General features: G+C 37.7%; 1 protein-coding gene across 1 annotated transcript in view; it reads right to left on the minus strand.

The window, feature by feature from the left end:
* Positions 1-20,193, minus strand: part of LOC126484220 (ras GTPase-activating-like protein IQGAP1) — a 350,623-nt gene that overhangs the window by 40,621 nt on the left and 289,809 nt on the right. Inside the window, exons 27-28 of the mRNA XM_050107637.1 lie at positions 14,269-14,395; positions 6,354-6,456 (exon numbers count right to left, since the gene is read on the minus strand). Coding sequence (XP_049963594.1) covers positions 6,354-6,456; positions 14,269-14,395 — 230 coding nt within the window. The remainder of the gene's footprint in view (positions 1-6,353; positions 6,457-14,268; positions 14,396-20,193) is intronic.

Here is a 20,193-nt window from a genome sequence, read left to right on the forward strand (position 1 = left end):
CTGTTTTATTTACACCTGACATGGCACTCCATTTTTGCACATATTAAAATACAATACTCGTTGTCTCAGCCAGTAGATGGTTTTAATAGCACTTGTTGATAGTTGCACACTACTCTCGTTGTAGTTTATGACATGTTGGTGTTGCATGTATACATTATATTATTAAGGGGCAGTACTGACTTTTGCATCTGCTACATATGTATTTTAATTTACAGAGCAGCATCAGCACAACAAAGCAATATGGAATTTCATTTGAGGATGGTAACCAGGTGAATTGCTGAAAATACGGTATGAGTAAATAAAGTACCCACCAGCAAATCCGACAGTAATATGAATTATTATATCAGGAGAGCTTATGTACTTCAGTAAATATAAATGTGTCATGTAAATGTCTTTTGAATTTATGGAAGCAATACAGAGTTTCTATCATATTTTTCCAATTGCACCTGTGACTCCTCCAGAAGCAGATAGGTAGAAAAAATATACAAATTAAGTTACAGAAATTGGCCAAATCAGAAGTACCACACAGATAATTCAAAAATGTGTGTTAGTTAAGAAATTTAGTCAGACATACTTTGTCTCCAGTTGGGGCTACTCAGGTTGGATACTGTCATCAGGAATAACAAAACTTGCATTTTACAGGTCAGAGTGTAGGTGGGTAGAATAGAACATTTAAAAAGAGAAATGGATAACGAAGGTAAATATACTGGGAATTAGTGAAATGGAATGGCAGTAAGAACAGGGACTCTGGTCAAGCGAGTATTTGTGATCAACATAAAATCAAATACAGGTAATGCAGGAGTATGTCTAATAATGAATAAGACAATATGAAAGCAAGTAAGCTACTACGAACACTTAGTGAATGCATTATTGTAACCAAGAAAGATACTTAGCTAATGTCCAACACAGTAATAAAAGTTTGTATGCCAATAGTTCCACCGATGAAGAAGGGATTGGAAGAATGTACACTATAAATGAAATTATCCAAATAGTTATGTGAGAGGAAATTTAATTGTTATGGGACACTGAAATTCGATGGCAGGAGAAGGAAGACAATGGAAAATATATGGAGATAATGGACTGGGGGAAAGAAATGAAATGGGAATTTGTCTGATAGAGTTTTACACATAGTACAATTGAAGATGTCTAACACTTGGTTTAAGAGTGTTGTGTATGTATGACAGTTGAATGAAAAGTAATGCCTCCACCTTCGTTAATTGGGTATGGATGGAAATATTTTAGTAAATCAAATGCAGAAATAATCCTTAGAATGTAATTTTTAATTACCAATATTTGCTTTTCCACATAATCACCAACCAATTGGATACATTTCTGCCAACGATGAACAAGTTTTCTGATGCCGTTATGGAAGAAGTCGCCACTCTGTTTCTGCAACCAAAGTCTCACAGTTCTCTCAGCGCCTTCAGCAGAAGCATAATGATGACCCAGCAGATCGTCTTTCATTATCGGGACCAGATGGAAGTCAGACGGTGCTAAATCTGGACTGTATGGAGGATGCCGTACAGTGGTGAGATTCAGTCTATGAAGTTCTGCTGCAGTGGCACATGAAGTGTGTGGTTTGCCAAGAAAAGCAATATTGTGACCCACATGTTCTCGTGAAACGCCGATTGTGCTTGTAACTTCTTTCAGAGTGATACGATGATCATCCTGGATCAATCTGTCAACCTTTTGCTTGTGAAACTCGGTGGTTGTTGTCACAGGACGTCCAACTCTTTGTTTGTCATGCAGATCAGATGTTCCTGCCTCAACATCTTTAAACTTACTCACCAAATGATGAGCAGTACTCACATCAACACAATAACCATAAACTGCTTTCATTCTCTGATGAATCTCCTTTGTGGTGACACATTCTGCTGTCAATAATTCAATGACTACACATTGCTTAAATCGCACTGACCGACTGTCTGCACAGGGTTCCATATTTTACACTGTAACAACACAACCGTTCAATGCTAAGGCTTCCTGCCAACTGGAGCTGTACAGAAGAGACTATGGAACAAGTCAGTATCTGCCGCATATCAATGCTGCCAATTGTTGAAGAATTACGAAGATGGAAGCATTACTTTTCAGGCAGTCTTCATAGATGAGAGGGAGAGTTCACAGAAGGTTTCAGTAGATTACATACTTGTGGGACAGAGATTTAGAAAACAAATTCTGAACTGCAAGAATTGTGGAATAGTTGGAAATTAAAGAAATGGGACTGTGATGAACAGAAAGAACTAGATTATATAGGATTAGTGATGGCAGCAGAGAATCAAATAGGTAAAAAGACAATGTCTAGTAGAAATCCTTGGATAACATGGGAGAAACTGGATTTAATGGACTATATGAGGAAACACAAAAATGCAGCACAAGAAGCAAGTGAAAGGGAATACAGAGATGATAGAAAGTGCAAAATAGCAGAGCAGGTATGGCTAGAGAAATGCAAAAGTGTAGAAGTGTACATAACTACGGAATACGTAAATGCTGTCTATATGAAAACCAAAGATACCTTTGGGGAAAAGGGAAGCCACAGCACAAATAGTAAGAGCTCAGATGGTAGGCCAGTGCTAAGCAAAGAAGGGAAGACAGAGGTGGAAGGAATATACAGAAGAGCTGTTTAAAGAAAGGAAACTTTAAGAGAATATGATGGAAAGCGTTGTTGTGGTCTTTAGTCTGAAGACTGGTTTGACGCAACTCTACAAGCTACTCTATACTGTGCCAGCCTCTTCATCTCCCAACAATTACTGCAACTTGGTCTCCCTCTACAATTTTAACCTATCTACCCAAATAACAAAACTCATCTACTACTTTAAGTGTCCCCTTTCCTAACTTAATTCCGTCAGCATCACCTGATTTAATTTGACTACATTCCACTGCCCTTGTTTTGGTTTGGTTGATGTTCATCTTACAACCTCCTTTCACGACACTGCCCATTCAATTCAACAGCTCTTCCAAGTCCTTTGCTGTCTCTGACAGAATTACAATGACCTTGGCAAACCACAAAGTTTTAATTTTTTCCCCCTGGACTTTAATTCCTACTCCAAATTTTGCTTTAGTTTCATTTACTGCTTGCTCGGTGCACAGACTGAATAGCATTGGTGACTGTCTACAACCCTGTCCCGCTCCTTTCCCAACCACTACTTCCCTTTCATGCCCCTCAACTCATATAACTGCCATCTGGTTACTGAAAAATTTGTAAATAGCCTTTCACTCCCTGTATTTTTACCCCTGCTACCTTCAGGATTTCATAGCTTTCTCCAAATCTACAAATGCTATAGACATAGGTTTGAAATCCAAACTTATCTTTTCTGAGGTCAGATTCTAACAGTTTTTCCATTCTGCTATAAGGAATTCATGTTAGAATTTTTCAACTATGAGTTATGAAACTAATGATTCAGCAATATTTGCACCTGTTAGCACCTGCTTTCTTTATAACTGGAACTATTACATTCTTCTTGAATGACTTAGGGTATTTCGCCTGTCTCATATATCTTGTACACGAGATGGAAGGGGTCTGTCATGGCTGGCTCTCCCAAGGGTGTCGGTAGCTCTGATGGAATGTCGTCCAGTGCTCTGTCAAACTCTTTTCTTACAGTATCACATCTCCCACCTTATCTTCATCAATGTCCTCTTCCATTTGTATAATACTGCCTTCAGGTTCATCTGCCTCAAACAGACCATCATATACTGCTTCACCTTTCAGTTTTCCCTCCTTTGCTTAGGACTAGTTTTCCATCTGAGCTATCGATATTCATACATCTGCTTCTCCTTTCTCCAAAGAACCCTTTAATTTTCCTCTAGGCAGTATCTATCTTTCCCCTATTGAAATACGCTTCTAAATCCTTACATTTGTCTTCTAGCCATTTCTGCTTAGCCATTTTGCTCTTTCTGTCAATTTCATTCCCTTTCCCCTGCTTTACTGCTGCATTTGTATATTTTCTCCTTTCAGCAGTTGAATTCAATATTTCCTGTATTATCCAAGGATTTCTATTAGGCCTTGTTTTTTTTACCTATTTGATCCTCTGCTGCCTTCACTATTTCATCTCTCAAAGCTACTCATTCGTCTTCTACAGCATTCCTTTCCTGTTATAGTCTACTGCTCCCTGATGTTCTGTCTGTAGCTCTCAAGAATCTATGGTTCTTCCAAGCAATCCTAATCCCATCTCCCAGAAAAAATAAATGAAGATGAGCTGAGGGATGCAATAATGAGTGAAGAAATTGACAGAGCACTGAAAGACCCATTTAAAATCAAGGCAGCTGAAGTAGGCAAAATTCTCTCTCTGAGTTACTGATATCCTTGGGATGTACCACAACAAAATCTATTCCACTTAGTGGCCAAGATGTATGAGATAGATGAAATACTGACATCAAGAGGAATGTAATAACTCTTATTTCAAAGAAGGTACATGCTGACAGGTATGATTAATAGCAAACCATCAAACAAATCATCATAGGCCACAATTGCAGAACACAAACACAAATGATTTACAGAAGAATGGAGATACTGATAGTAGCCACCCTTGGAGGAGATAAGTTTGGATTCCAGTGAAATTCAGGAACATTCAAACAATACTGCCTCTACAAATTATGTTAGAAGATAAACTGAAGCAAGGCAAACCTATGTATATAGCATTTGTAGATTTAGAGAAAGCTCATGAAAATGTTGACAGGGAGACATACTTTGAAATTCTGAAGGTAATAGGGGCGAGTGAAAGTTCATCTACAACTTCTAAAGAACCCAGTCAAGAGTTATCAAAGGACATTAAAGGGAAGCAGTAGCTGAGAAGAGAATGAGACATTATTCAATTTGTATGAAGAGCAGGCAATGAAGTAAGCCAAAGAGAACTTCAGTGACAGCAGAGATCTTGGAAGAGCAATTGCACTGAATGGATAGTGTCTTGATAAAAGATTACAAGGAGAACATCAACAAAAATAAAACAGGGTTAATCAAACATATGTGAATTAAATAAGGTAATGGTGAGGGAATTATACTAGGAAAGGACACTAAAAGTAGTAGATGAATTTTGTTGTTGATTGATGATGGCCAAAGTAGACACGAAAACTTTTTTTCTTTGGAGTGCAGCCTTGTGCTGACGTGAAACAGGGACAATAAGCAGTTCAGACAACAAGAGAACAGACGCTTTTGAAATGTGGTACTGCAGGAGAAATCCAAAAATTTGATTGGTAGATGTGCTAACTAACAAGTTGGTACTGAATCAAACAGGGACGAAAAGAAATTTTTGGCACAACTTGACTAACAGAAGGTGTTAAGGAATTGTCAGTTTGGCAATAAAAGTAAGTAGGGGGAATAAAAACTGTAAATAGATATCAACAGTAAGCTGGTTAAAATGGATGTAAGTTGTGGTAGCTGCAAAGCGTTAAGATAAGTGACTAAAAGCTAGGAACAGAACCTAGTTAAATGATGTATTATCCGAGTGAAATGTCACCTACCATTTCTTTCTGTAGAAATCCCTGAAAGGATTTTTAATTCTTATTGATTGCATATGTACTGAGGTATGAGTAATGTATGCAATAAACGGATTACTTGTATTGTGTACTGTAACGTGTGTTCTCTGAACAAACACATTGGGAAAGACCATGTACAACTACATATTTGTGAAGAGAATTTGCATCCTCCATAGCACCAGTTAATACTGTTTTTCCAGAAAACCACTATACCTATACTTACACTTCAATATCTGCTGAAAATCCTCATTAATGCTCATAATGTTTTATATTATTGGTGCGATGCAGTTCCATGAAACAAAGGCAAATCATAATTATGTTGATATCTGTTGCATAATACTTGGTAACCACCACTAGCTTACATATCTTTTCTTACTAAATCCACTCATCAAAGTTCCTTTAATGAAGGCACCTCCTATGCAACTTTTTAGGTAAGAGATTAACATATTTCTGTTTTTCGTTTGAAGATTGGTACATGACACCTTTAATATTTCATTGGTATCCCTTTTTAACAAAGATTATACTTTTTACAGTTTTTCTACAAGATCTGGGATTTGATGTTTCTGAATTAAATAATTTTTAATATAATTTAAGCTACACCATTTACCAGAGATCCATTTAGATAATTTCATAGTCATTTTCCTCAAACAATGACCTACTAATTTACTGACTAACAAAATTTATGCTTGGAGTTTTACAACTCATTTAATTTCTTTCAGTCACAGTTTGAGACAAACATTTAGTGATCTATCACTAATAGTCATTGCATTTATATCTTCTCTATGACAATTTCAGTTGACTTGAGAACAATGCAAACTACACTAATGTGGATGAAAGTATTAAGCACACTAATTAATGCATACTCTTACAGAGCTTATACATACCTGACAAATAGTCTGCTGATTTCAGAATCATCATCCAGAAGCTCACAGTGGTTTACCAGTTCCAGGCACATGCCTTTCTGGCACAAGGCAGATTCACATGATGCTTAAAACAAAATGCCAGTATAAGTGATGATACTGTATGTTATAATGATAAAAACAGAGTTATATTTTGCTCAAATATTAAAATGCCTATTCTCCTAACTGGAAATTAAAAAAACAGTGCTAAACAAACTCCCTCCGTTAAATTGGGTATTGAATAGAACCTATACCTTCGATAACATGTGAGAAAGTTGGGGGGGGGGGGGGGGGGGGCACAAAGTTTCTACATGCATGCATAGGTGCTTCTTGGTTTCTAGAATGCAGGTTAGTTAGGGGTCACCATGCACTCTAAGGTCTTCCTCAAAAGGTACTACGAGGGAAGCCATAACTATTACTTGGACAAATACTTTGTAATATGAGGAGAGGAATGAGGACTTTCTCCAAGAATCAGGACAGTACGTAGTTTTCCAGGTTTCTTTAAAAAAATGAAGACTGTCTACACTTCTCTTTTACAGTGCTGTAACACATTACCAACAGCAGTGTCTAGTGCCCCAGACAGACATGCCAGATTCCAGGTGGAGAGGTAATAGATGTATTCCTCATCATTATCAAAATAAATCCTAACATACATTCAGCTGTGCAATAAATCCATCTCTCCTTGTACCAACTTTTCGGATCTTCCTTTCTTCATTGCATCTTGGACAAGCTCTATCCCATACAAGATAACTCCTCAAGCAATTTAAACAAACTGGATGTGACAGAAGCTGCCTTCCATCTTCATCTTCAACAGAAGCTTTGTAGCATTTAAACACTATAGCTTACATATCAAAGTGGTATGATCAACCTTGTAACACCACTGGTTGCAATAATAGAAGAAATGAACTACCGCCAAATGACATGATGTCTATGTCCAGCAAGGGATCTGTCACCAAGAAAAACATAGCATATCTGACAGACTGATCATGCGACATCAGCTAGCTGGCTGATTTAATCCCGAGTGGTCATGAGGTAACTTTCATTCTCTGCAAGTCAGCCAGTGCTGTATTCTGATCTAACCAACGGTTCTATATAGAAGACGATCCCATATTCATGGACACTGCCAAATAGTGAAGCAGACTGCACTTATTGTTATGCATCTTGACTACTACTGTGTGTGAGGATCCTAGAATGAGGTTAGCTTTGGCACTTAAAAACTGGCCTACTTATTCAGCCAAGCAAATTAATTACTATAATGGTTTCCACCACCACCAATCAAGGTTGCCATGTCTATGTAACTTATATGATAAACTCTTCTGTATTCGGTTAACCTGCAAGCACAATGAATTAGTTGTGCAAATTCTTTAATTTTCTTTCAGTTTATTTGTTGTGAAGTAATTGAGTTCTGTTTCAGGTTTTAGTGTATTTACACAAGTGTAATAAATAACTGTAGTCTTGAAGCGTGAGTAGCAAAATTGGCAACAAGGATGTTACTTTTGTATCAATGACCATTATCATGGATGCAAAGTTTTTTGAAGTGTGGCAGCAACAACACAATCAACATCAGGAACTGGTAAAGGTTTTGATGAGTTCAACATTGCAACAGGAAGATTGGAAACTGTATCACAAATGGTCAATGCTGAATTTTTGGACGAGTGATATTAAGTTTCTTGACCACTGATGGGCATATTTGCTGACAACCAATCCTCAGCTGCATAACTTAGTGGAAAAGTTGGTTCCACTGTTGAACTCACCTATGCTGCCTCTGTTAGATATTTTTGCCTTACTTTCAGAACATTTTTCAACCAAAATGCATGTAGCAGCAGACTGTTTCAGAGTTTTTGCAACATCACAAATCTCATTCTGAGAGCTATACTTTGTGGATCGCTGACATTCAACATTTAAGCAGAAAATGTGCCAATTTATGTATAAATGTGGACAATCCTATGCTAAAAGTATAATATGATATGCCACAATCTGTCTGTCCCCTGACAAAGAAGCACGTATACAGACTTTATTTAGCTGGGCCCCTATTTAACAGAAGTGTTACTCACTGCATGTGCTTTTAAAATATCACAGTATGCTCAGCAGACTTTTCCACTGATTTCCAAACCTCTACTATGGTCCAGTAAGAACAGACTCCAGTGTATTAGACTTCAACATTGGATCCTAATGTGATAAATATGTCTCACTCTGTGGCAGCCCTCCAGCTCCATTCTACATACATCATTCTGCGCTAACAGTGGCAGTGGTTTTGTTACTCGGATATTGCCTTGCCTGGTGGCTACAGATCCATCTGTGGCACATTTTTCATGTGAACACATACTCTGGATTGGCGTTTTCAATTCAACATTCATTCAACATTTTGTGCCCTGTGAATCAGTAGACACTATCCACTCTTAATTTGCACCATTGTTTGAGCCAGAGTTAGGGAAGCAACTGAACTTTCATGCCCACATAATGCTGGAGCCATTGGCTGGGTAACACCTCTTTAAAGCATGTCAAATCCCACTTGCTCTCCAGGTTGAAGTTAAACTAGAAGTGGATAGACAGAAACAGCAACAAGTTCTTTCCCCCCACCCCTTTTATCCAGAGGACCTCCCTTTTGATAGCAGGATGAAAGACAGGTAGCTTCCTTCCCTTTTGTAGTGATTCTGAACTTACAGTCAATGCTCCAGTAGAAGTAGACTGATATCCAATAATGTACTCAGAGGAGCTCTTTTCTAATTTTCCTGAGGGTCAACTATTTTTCCAAAACTGTGTCACTGGTCATGTGTGTGTGAGTTGTGCTTGTGTGGGGTTTTTCTAGTTTGAAAGAAAATCTTTTGGCCAAAAGCTTAAAAACCTTTATGTTGTGCCTATCAACAATGCAATGTCTCCTCTACCTCTTCTTATCTCTTTCATAATATTATCTTAAGCTTGCCTAGTTTTGGAAATCATTATTATTTTGGAAGTTGTGAGAGGATGTTGACAATTTCATTGTGGGGAGACATGTGTGAAGTCAGAGTTGAAGGTAATAAGTAGGATAACATGCCTGGTTGCAAAGAAATGTGTCGAAAAGAAAATGATTTTTGTGTCTATGGCTTATTTTGTTAAGATTCTGTGTACAGAAATGTCAGAAGTAGCATATGAAAAAGATTCATGTCTTTAATAGAAACAGACGATGATGTAAATCAGAATTAGCATTTGTGCCCTCAGGGGAGCATACTGTATTTACTCGAACCTAAGCCGCACTTTTTTTTCCGGTTTTTGTAATCCAAAAAACCGCCTGGGGCTTAAAGTTGAGTGCAAAGTATGCAGAAGTTCTGAAAAATGTTGGTAGGTGCCTCCACAACTAACTTCTGTCGTCGAATATATGTAGCGCTAGACAGGCATGCTTTGCAAGCACGAAGATAAATACTGGTGTCAAAACCTCTGCCTGTATTTTCATACATTATCCAACGAAGTAAATAGAAATTCCGTATTGTTCATCTTCGAATGTAGCTTTCAAATATTCGTAGCAACAAAAATAAATTTCTTAACACAAAAATACCAACAATGCACAAGACATTAGGATTGTTGCACGAGTTGATACGCTGGGGCTCATTAAGATTTCACGTAGCGCTTCGTGGAATTTTGTGACGTGCTTGTTGGTGTTAGTGAACCATAATTAAGCGCTTTCATTATAGTGCCAAAGACAAGAGGGGAGTTATTTCTTTTGCCGAACAAAGTTCTAATCGTGCTGCAGGACTGCGATACAGAATTGATGAGAGCAACGTCAGGCGATGGAGACTACAGAGAGACAAATTATTTGAATGTTCAAGTAGCAGGGAAGCATTTAGTGGGCCAAAGTGTGGCCGATATAATGCACTAGAAGTGATTTTTAAATGAATTTGTTAAGGAACAGCATCAGAAATTCCTGCCTGTGAATGCCGAAATTTTAAAAATTAAGGTACATGAAATTGCTAGAGAGCAAAAAAAATCAAAAATTTTAAAGCTAATCGCAGCTGGATTGATCTGTTTATGAAGCGCTGGGGTTTTTCACCTCGGAGGCGAACTTCAGTTGCACAGAAGCTGCCGAAAAATTATGAAGAAAAACTTGTGGAATTTCAGTGCTTCATAATTAGGTGGCGCACAGAAAAGCAATACCTTCTTGGTCAGACAGGAAATGCTGACCAAACTCCCGTATATTTTGACATGCCGTTAAATTATACGGTTGACGTGAAAGGAAAGAAAGACGTAAGTGTTGTTACAATTTCTTGTAGAATTCTAGCATATATAGGATAATCTGACATATCCAGTCCATTAAATAAAAAAGGAAGCCGACAATAAAGGACATCAACCCCTATTGGCAAATGTATATAAAAAAACACCGATCGAATGTAAGAGTTGGCAAAGACATTAATTGTGAATGCGTGCAGGGGGGGGGGGGGGGGGGGCAGACAAACAAAGGGACTTTCATTCAATTATGTGTACATGATTTTTTTTTTTACTCTTACACTCTCTCGTATGTAGAAACACAATGAAGATGCGCGATTTTAGATATGAAGTACAGCGAGCTCTAGATATCATATGTGTGCATGAATAATATTATATGTAAAAACAGTACCAAGTTTGTTTTATTTATTGAAGTAAGTGAAAAAACATATAAGGAAGGGATTCTTGATTACGACAAGTGCCGGTGTTCCCGGAGTCCGCCGCCTGCAACTACAATTGAAGAAATAAGAAACGAAGTCCGATGTCCTGCGCAACATTTTTAGTAGCTCAATCACGATGTATCAGTTTAAAGGGTGTTGTCATACGCATATTTAATAATAATATTTATTTAGTTTTATTGCAATGGACAGCCAAGTGATTATTCCAGTTAGTTGTAGCACCTACAATGCTCGAGGTACATCTGACTTTTGAAGAATATCATCTACACAATCAGAAAGTCCAAAATATAGTAAAGGCAGATAAATGAGGGAACTACCACACAATTGAGGTTAATAGTTCATGCGTCCAACTTCTTGACAAGAAAAATTTACAAAAGAGTAGAAAAGAAAACGGAGGATCTGTCAGATAATGATTAGTTTGTCTTCAGCAAAGGCAAAAGAGGCATAGTTCTGATGTTGCATTAGACCATGGAAACAAGATTTGAGAAAAATCAAGACACTTTCATACAATTTATAAACCTCGAAAAAGCATTTAACAATGTAAAATGGTGTGAGATGTTTGGAATTATCAGAAAAATAGGTATAAGCTATAGGGAATAATGGAAAATATACAATACATACAAGAAACAAGTGCTAACTTGATTAAAACTGGTATATGGCACCGATGCACTCTTCTTCTCTACTGTTTAAACTGTACATTGAAGTAGCAATGAAGGGAGTTTCAGAAATGGGATCAAAATTTAAGGTCAATGATAAGATTCACTTATGTTATTCCTAACCTCAGTGAATGTGAAGAATTAAAGGACTTGCTGAATTGGATGACTAGCTTACTACGCACAGATAGTGACTGGGAGCAAAGCAAACCAATACAAATGTAATGAGGAATGGCAGAAATGAGATTATCGATAAAGTTTCCATGAAAATTCAGAAGCACATGGTAGAAAAAGTGGTAGAATTATCCTACCTTGGAATCAAAACAAAGACTAGTGTGAACAACAAAGTCTACAAGTACCAATAGCACTATGTCAGGGCACAGGAGCGTGCACGCACGTGTGTGTGTGTGTGTGTGTGTGTGTGTGTGTGTGTGTGTGTGTGTGTGTGTGTGTGTGTGTGTGTGTGGTTTTATTTTACTCCAGCTTGTCAAAGGGAAGCTAGCAAGTTTTCTTTCTTTTGCAAGTGCCTATCAACAACTGAACACTTCTTCAAGTGTCAAATATAGGCCTTAATTTGAGGCAGAAATTTCTAACAATGTATGTCTGGAACACAGGATTTTATGGAAGTGAATCTTTGACTGTGAGGAAAATGGAAAAAAGGAGGATTGAAGCACTTGAAATATCAAGTTACCAAAGGATGCTAAAAAGTATGTGGACTGGTAAGATAAGAAATGAGAATGACATGACTTTTAAGCCATAAAGGTATTGGAGCTCATGGTAACATGTATATCAGAGTCCAAGTATGAAGAAATGTGAAGTCATAAATATAATTTACACAATCAATTAAAACCAAAAGCAGTTAATGAAATTGCTTAAAGAAAGTAGCATAGGAAAACAGGCGTATGATACAGGAAAAGCTTCAAAATGAGAAATTTTTAATGGTTAGCATCCAGTCCCAGAATAATGAATGAGTGGATATTTGTTCCTAATGCACTGGGTACAGTTTGGAATGGTAAATGAAAATTTGGAAAGAGCTAACTTAATTCCTGCTGTAGTACAAAATGGAGGGCAAATTTATACCTAAATTACAATTTGCATTCTCATTGGTGAAGACTAAATCCATAGGTTTGCAGTTTGATTCCCTATAACCCTTACGGTTTTTATGACTTATTTTATCTCTGACAATGTATGTTACTGTTAAAAATTATAAGTTGCAATGTGGATCAGATTCCATATCACACTGTAGCCCCAGTGTACCTGGCTGGGTCATTCAGTTCAGAGATTGGGTGGAAGGCAAAGTATACCACCTCCAGGACGACAACACTCAGTAGTAGAGCACTCTGCTCTGCAAATAAATTTTCAGGTTGATTAAAGATTCTTTCTTTCCTTTTTTTGTGTGGAAAGACAGTGGACTTTACCAAAATCTAAACGTACTGACATGCACATATTATACGCTGAAGAAGGGTGTATCCTCTCACTGACCTAGGCATCCCCATGTTACAAGGAAGCACTCTATTTGGAGTTTTGTTAAGAACACTTAATCTCATCTCATTGGTTGAAAGACGTTGTAATCGAATCAGCATAAGGAAATCCCTGCCAGCTGCGGTGGGCTGCATACAGCAGCTTTGTGGCCCACCTAAACCAATTACGTAATGCAATTTTGTAAAGGTCTCTAAGACAACATCTAAGTGTTGTCGCAATTATAAAGATGACTACTGTTTTTGCTGGTAGCCGTTAGTGATAGGCATCTGAAAGCTGGCAACAGCACTGCTATACTGTAAGGATCTTTTCTGCCGAGTTGACTATAGCTATGCCAAAACTGTGTTGTTGACTTTGCTGACTACAGACTGTCATTCTTCAATTGCAACCACTCATTTCCTCATCAGTTCTGACACCTTAACTCAGTCATGTGATAACTGAAAGAAAGGGGATTTCACTTTATGCTACAACATGAATTGTGCATGTACTGCAGGAGAATCAACTGTTTCTTAATAGTTTCTACTATAAAACTCTTGAGAAAAATCCTACCAGTTTTCAACAAGTGGCTAAAATACGATAATATTTGAAAGATGTGAAAAGTAAAGCAGTCACCCACTGGAAGGATCACTTAGCCACCACAGTAGCTTATTATAAATTTTTCTACTGAAGGTATGACTTTGCCATTCTCAAAACTGAGAGCGCATTCATCCAGCCAGCAATAATGGCACCTGCAACTTCATGTCCATTTCATATATGACTTATAGCAGTTTTATCGCAAGTACAATTCACTCCACAAATCTATTAATTAAATTGCCTCCTCAGATATATCTTGGCATCTGAGTGACCTACCCCTCCTTTTTAACCTTCCTTAACCTATCCCTCTCTCATTCCCTAGGAAAGAACTGATAGTTCTGAAAACTGGCACACTGTTGTGTTCTTTTGTGTGTGTCTAACAGCAGTGCTAAATATTTCACCTTCTGAAGCTAAATATGGCCAGCAATTGTGTAACATAATTTAACTCAATTCTTATTATTTATCAGAATGCCATTCAGAACATACTATAGTAATAAGTGAAACAATTACTGAACACCTGATTTTTAAAAAAACAGATCAAATATGCAAAAAATTACTTACAACCAATAAGAGATTCAGGGGAAGGCACTGGACCCATTTCCTCCAGTAGTTCACATAATGGATCCATAGGATCAGGTGCAATCTGAGACAAATATTTTACTAACAGCTCATGTGTGTCGCACATTTCCTGAAAGTAAAAAACCAAAGATTTGTAAAACACATAGAATTACAACTAAAAAATAGACACAACAGGGAACAACAAATAGACAGCACAAGAATGTGTGTTAAAACAAGTAAATACTCCTTAATCACTGGAAAAAATATACAGGCAGTACTGGATTGAACAAAAATTCAAACAGCATAAGTTATTCCAGAGAGTAAAAATAAATAATCTACATTGCTAACAGTCTAATCCAGTTCACAATTTACAATCCTACTGCTGGCTGCCATCTAAGAGATTCCAGGGGCAACAAAATTTTGATTTTCAATACTTTGTATAATTACTGACCAAATTAAAAAAATTTAAAATGCTATCATAATCCACTCTAAGAGGTATAATCTCATGGAAAAGGTTTAACACAGTAACAGAAGTATTACAGTAAGAAACTGTGTACATGTTCTGAGACAGCATAACTCATTACACGCATATTAGCCTGACTATACCCATCCAGTATTTGAGAATGAGAGCACTTAGCAACTGCCAACCAACCATTTCTAAACTTTTACTTGCTTACATGCTTAACGTTAAATATTCAACACAGTAACTCATTTGTAAAGTAATTAGTTATCTGGAGCTGTTTCATACAAGGTGGTTTGATTCTTTAAATAATCGTGGGTTTACTGCTACTGGTCTAAGCGTGGACAAACAAACACTATTTGCCACAAGTAATTACCACAATAAACAAACAACTTACAGAAAAACAGAAAATTAGAACATAAGCTCTAACAGGCAAAAGTTCTTTTAACAGATGGAATGATGCTGATTTGACTGCTAATTCTGAAAGGAGCATTTACTCATCTAAGTGCAACAAAACTCAGTTCAATTTATCATTTAGACTAGCACTGGTCATGAAGTGATTTTTCTGGAGATCGCGATTTTGGGCCATTTCAGTTGAAGTGACCAACTTCCTCCAGTTGAAACGAAAGACAGGAAATTCAAACAGGCAGATCGAGCCAATTACTTTCTATTTTTGTCACAAATTGTTGCTACATTTACATGCAAAATTAAAAAGTTTTGAGTTTGTACGAGCTGCTGAGAACCAAGGTGGTCCAAATCAAAAAATTGTAGTTTTTTAGTTATACCACTCAGTTTAGAAACACTGCATGGAAATTTGTTGTGAAGAAGTGGTATAATGATAACTCCAACTGGAGCTGCTTGATAGTGGCAAATGCATTCCTCCTCTCACTCCCGAGTGAAACGTTTTCGCAGCAATAGTGATATAAATCAAGTGGAAATGCCATGTGGTCATGTTGTTCTGTGTTGCTTTGCATGTTAGTTTATGATCTAAAATAAAAAGGCATTGCAATAGTGCTAGCAAGTATTAGCATTGTATTCTTTTTTAGATATATAATATCCATATGTTATTAAAGCAGAAAGTTTGCACTCCATGTTGAGGTCTGGGTTAAACTCTAAATGAATCAAGCAGTGATGTCTCACATTAAATACATAAACCATACATTGTGCTCTTATAACATCAAAAATAATCAATTATTGATAAAATTATTTCACTGAATAGAACACACGCATGTAAAAAGACTGTTGCGACTGGCAAGCTTTTGGAGCCAGTGGCTCCTCCTTCAGGCAGAAGGGTTGAAGGGGAAGGAAGAAGGGTGCAGGAAAAGGACTGGAGAGGTCTAGGAAAAAGGGTAACTTTGGAAAAGTCATCCAGAACCATGGGTTAGGGGAGACTTCCCATATGGGATGAGAAGTAAAGTTTTATTGTTGGGAACTGCATCGGATGAGATTTGAAAACCTGACAGCTTAAAGGTGGAAGACAGGGTAATATGCAAGACAGAGATTACTACTAAAACATCGTGCACAAGTTAATAAGAGTGAGAAACTAAGTGCTTTGTACGTAACAGAGGTGGGAGAGGGTGGTGAAAAATAGACAGGAAAGAGAGTGAAAGATGTAGGAAATTAAAATAGTGTGAAGCAAAGAGTAGTTAAAGTGAAGAAAAGCTGAGACAGAAGAAATTAACATATATTAAGGACAGGTGGGTGGTGAGAACCAAGGATATGTTGTAGTGCTAGTTCCCACCTGCGGAGTTCTGAGAAACTGGTGTCTGGGGGAAGAATCCAGATGGTGCGTGTGATGAAACGCGCTGAAGTCACAAATGTCATGTTGCAGAGATGGCTCTGTAACAGGATATTGCGAGTTGCCAGTGTATACCATCTGCCTATATCCATTCATCCCAATTAATAATCTGGTGGTAGTCATGGCGATGTAGGAGGCTGAACAGTGTTTATATACTAGCTGGTATATGACGTGTTGTTTCACAGGTGGCTCTCCCTTTGATACTTTATGTTTTGCCAGTTGCAGGGTTATTATAGGTGGTGGTAGGAGGGTGCATAGGGCAAGTCTTGCAGAGATAGGTGGAGAAGGAGTATAGGGCCTGACAAGAATATTGCAGAGATTGGGATGGTGACAAAGCTATTCTAGGTCCGATGGGCAAAATTTCAGACCGAATGGATCTCATTTCAGGGCATGATTTTAAGAAATCTTGGCCCTGTCGAAGCAGCTAATTAACACATTCCAGACCAGGATAACACTGAGTCACCAATGGCATGCTCTGAAGCAAGTTTTGTGGGGTGATCAGCAGTCCCAGGATTGGACGTGATGGCCCGGGAAATCCTGCTTTTTAACTAGGTTGGTGGGGTAATTACGTGCAGTGAAGGCTGAGGTGAGAATGATGGTGTATTGCTGTAAAGAGTCTGCATCCAAACAAATACGTTTGCCTCAGAAAGGATGTGCCAACATCCCCCACATACATGGTCTGTCAGCTGCTGAACGTTTCCTCAATCAGCGCCCACCTGATTCCAAACCTATGACATCCTTCCTACTCACCTTAATCAACTTTATACTTACCAACAACTACTTCACCTTTGAGGGGAAAACATACAATCAGATCAGGCATGACTACCACCAGATTATTAATTGGGATGAATGGATATAGGCAGAGGGTATACACTGGCAACTTGCAATATCCTGTTACAGAGCCATCTCTGCAACATGACATTTGTGACTTCAGCGCGTTTCACACACACACCATCTGGATTCTTCCCCCAGACACCAGTTTCTCAAAACTCTGCAGGTGGGAACTAGCACTACAACATGTCCTTGGTTCTCACCACCCACCTGGCCTTAATATATGTTAATTTATTCTGTCTCAGTTTTTCTTCACTTTAACTACTCTTTGCTTCACACTATTTTAATTTCCTACATCTTTCAATGCCTTTCGTGTCTATTTTTCACCACCCTCTCCCACCTCTGTTACGTACAAAGCACTTAGTTTCTCACTCTTATTAACTTGTGCACGATGTTTTAGTAGTAATCTCTGTCTTGCATATTACCCTGTCTTCCACCTTTAAGCTGTCAGGTTTTCAAATCTCATCCGATGCAGTTCCCAACAATAAGACTTTCCTTCTCATCCCGCAAGGGAAGTCTCCCCTAACCCATGGTTCTGGATGACTTTCCTAAAATCTACCCTTTTTCCTAGACCTCTCCAATCCTTTTCCTTCAGCCTTCTTCCTTCTCCTTCAACCCTTCTGCCTGAAGAAGGAGCCACTGGCTCCGAAAGCTTGCCAGTCACAACAGTCTTTTACGTGTGTGTATTCTACCGCCGCTTGGTGAGTAGATTTTTTATCTATCCAATTAAATAATTTTATACATTGTTCTGTAATTGATCTATTCACAAAAAGCTTAGAATAGAATATTCTCATGCCAGATGAGTAATTTTAATTAACTTAGTTTAAGTTTATGAAGTTGGATATTTCTTTCTTTCTTTATTCTATTTTCATCATGTATTCTGTGCTTACTGAAGTTTTTAAAACATTATTCTTGTTTCCTAAAAATTTATGGCCAAGGTTGAGTTAAATTATAAAAGTTGACAGTAGGTTAAACAGGGTTATATCAAAGTAGTTGCAAGTGCTTTAGGCCAAAGGGTATATGAATCTAGAAATGAGAAGTAATCTTTATTTCCAGGGCTGAACATGGATGATCCAGACTACGGGTTTTCCAGTGATAGTATAGGCTACACCAATGAAGATTCTGATAACAACACAGTGGACTATTTAGAACAGTGTTTGTTGTCTGATCGAACAACTGCAAAGTACTACAGGAGAAATAATATAAACTCTATGGGTATATCTGGAGACTGATACTAAACCTGAGCATCCTCCATTTCAGGAATCAAGATTAACATAGATCACTATGCTACAAAATTTATGTCAGCTTCCTGAAGGGGCCACAGGACCATCCTTGCCAATCACGAAACTAGAAGATCAACACAAGATCCAATGCCTAGAAATGAAACTGAGGAAATGTTGGACTCAGGGAAAAAATGAGAAACATGTCGAAGGAAAGACATTCAGTGGAAAAGACTGTGATGGATGTAATAAATGTGTGACTCTGTTAATTACTGTCAAGAGATTTGCTTTGTTTAAAGCATTCTAGGGTTTGTGAAACTTCAGCAATCAGAATGATCATATCTGATCATCATGGACAACTAATCAGCTTTTGCAGAAGTAATGACACAGTAACAAATATCTGATCATCATGGACAACTAATCAGCTTTTGCAGAAGTAATGACACAGTATCAGAACCAAAACAAACAACCAAAGAAATTAGGATCATCAGTGAACAAAATATCAACATCTTTAGAACAATGTTAAGTAAGGAAACCTGGAATGAAACCCTACACGCCCAGAGTGTAAATGAAAAATATGATGCATTTATTTCAACAATTAAGTACCATTTTAATGTAGCATTTTCCAAAGTAAAGAGACAAGAAAGGCATCAAGATCAAACACAGTGGATTACGAGTGAAATACTAGAACAGCGAAGGAAGCTTCAGGACGTGAGACGGATGGGCGAAGCTGAAAACTATAAAATGTTAAAAAAGAAGTATAGAAAAACAATAAGAGAAGCGAAAGCAAGAGCAATTGACACCACTATAGCGAACTCAAAAAACAAGGCAAAGGCAGCTTGGAATGCAATCAATGCTGAAAGAAAGGAAAAAGATGGGTCAAACAAAGAAGAAGGTATTAGGTCAATTAAAGTAGACAACACAGTGGTCACAGATGGTATGGAAATAGCAAACATACTGAATAATAACTATATCAGTGTAGTAGAAGACCTATAATTGGAAAGAAATAGTCAAAAACAGAAGGGTATTAAGGTACCAAAAAGATCATACAGTACTATGTTCTTAAGACCAGTCACGGAAGATGAATTGCGGAAAACTATACAGACACTGAAGTCCAAGAAATCAGCTGGTGATGATGAAATATCAAATCACGTAATAAAGCTGGTATGTGAGGGGATAATAACACCACTGCTGAACATAGCAAACTGTTCTTTCAGAGATGCAATTTTTCCAGAAAAACTGAAGATAACGAAGGTAGTGCCAGTGTACAAGAAAGGGTGTAAGGATGACCCCAACAACTAAAGACCAGTTTCACTGATATCAGGTTTCTCAAAAATCCTAGAAATGCTTATGTATACCAGATTAGTTAACTATTTGGACAAACATAACATTCTCATGACCTCACAACATGGTTTCAGAAAGGGTAAATCTACAGAATCAGCAATTGTCAGTCTAACAGAATACATTTTACAGTCCTTAGATGAGAAAAAGGTTGTCTCTGCAATGTTTCTGGATCTTTCAAAGGCATTTGACACCATTGACCATGAAATGCTGATACAAAAATTAAGCAACTATAGCATTCGGGGGCAACCAGGTGAATGGATAAAATCATACTTGTG

Source organism: Schistocerca serialis, chromosome 1, assembly GCF_023864345.2.
Source record: "Schistocerca serialis cubense isolate TAMUIC-IGC-003099 chromosome 1, iqSchSeri2.2, whole genome shotgun sequence".
In the NCBI taxonomy this organism is placed as follows: domain Eukaryota; kingdom Metazoa; phylum Arthropoda; class Insecta; order Orthoptera; family Acrididae; genus Schistocerca; species Schistocerca serialis.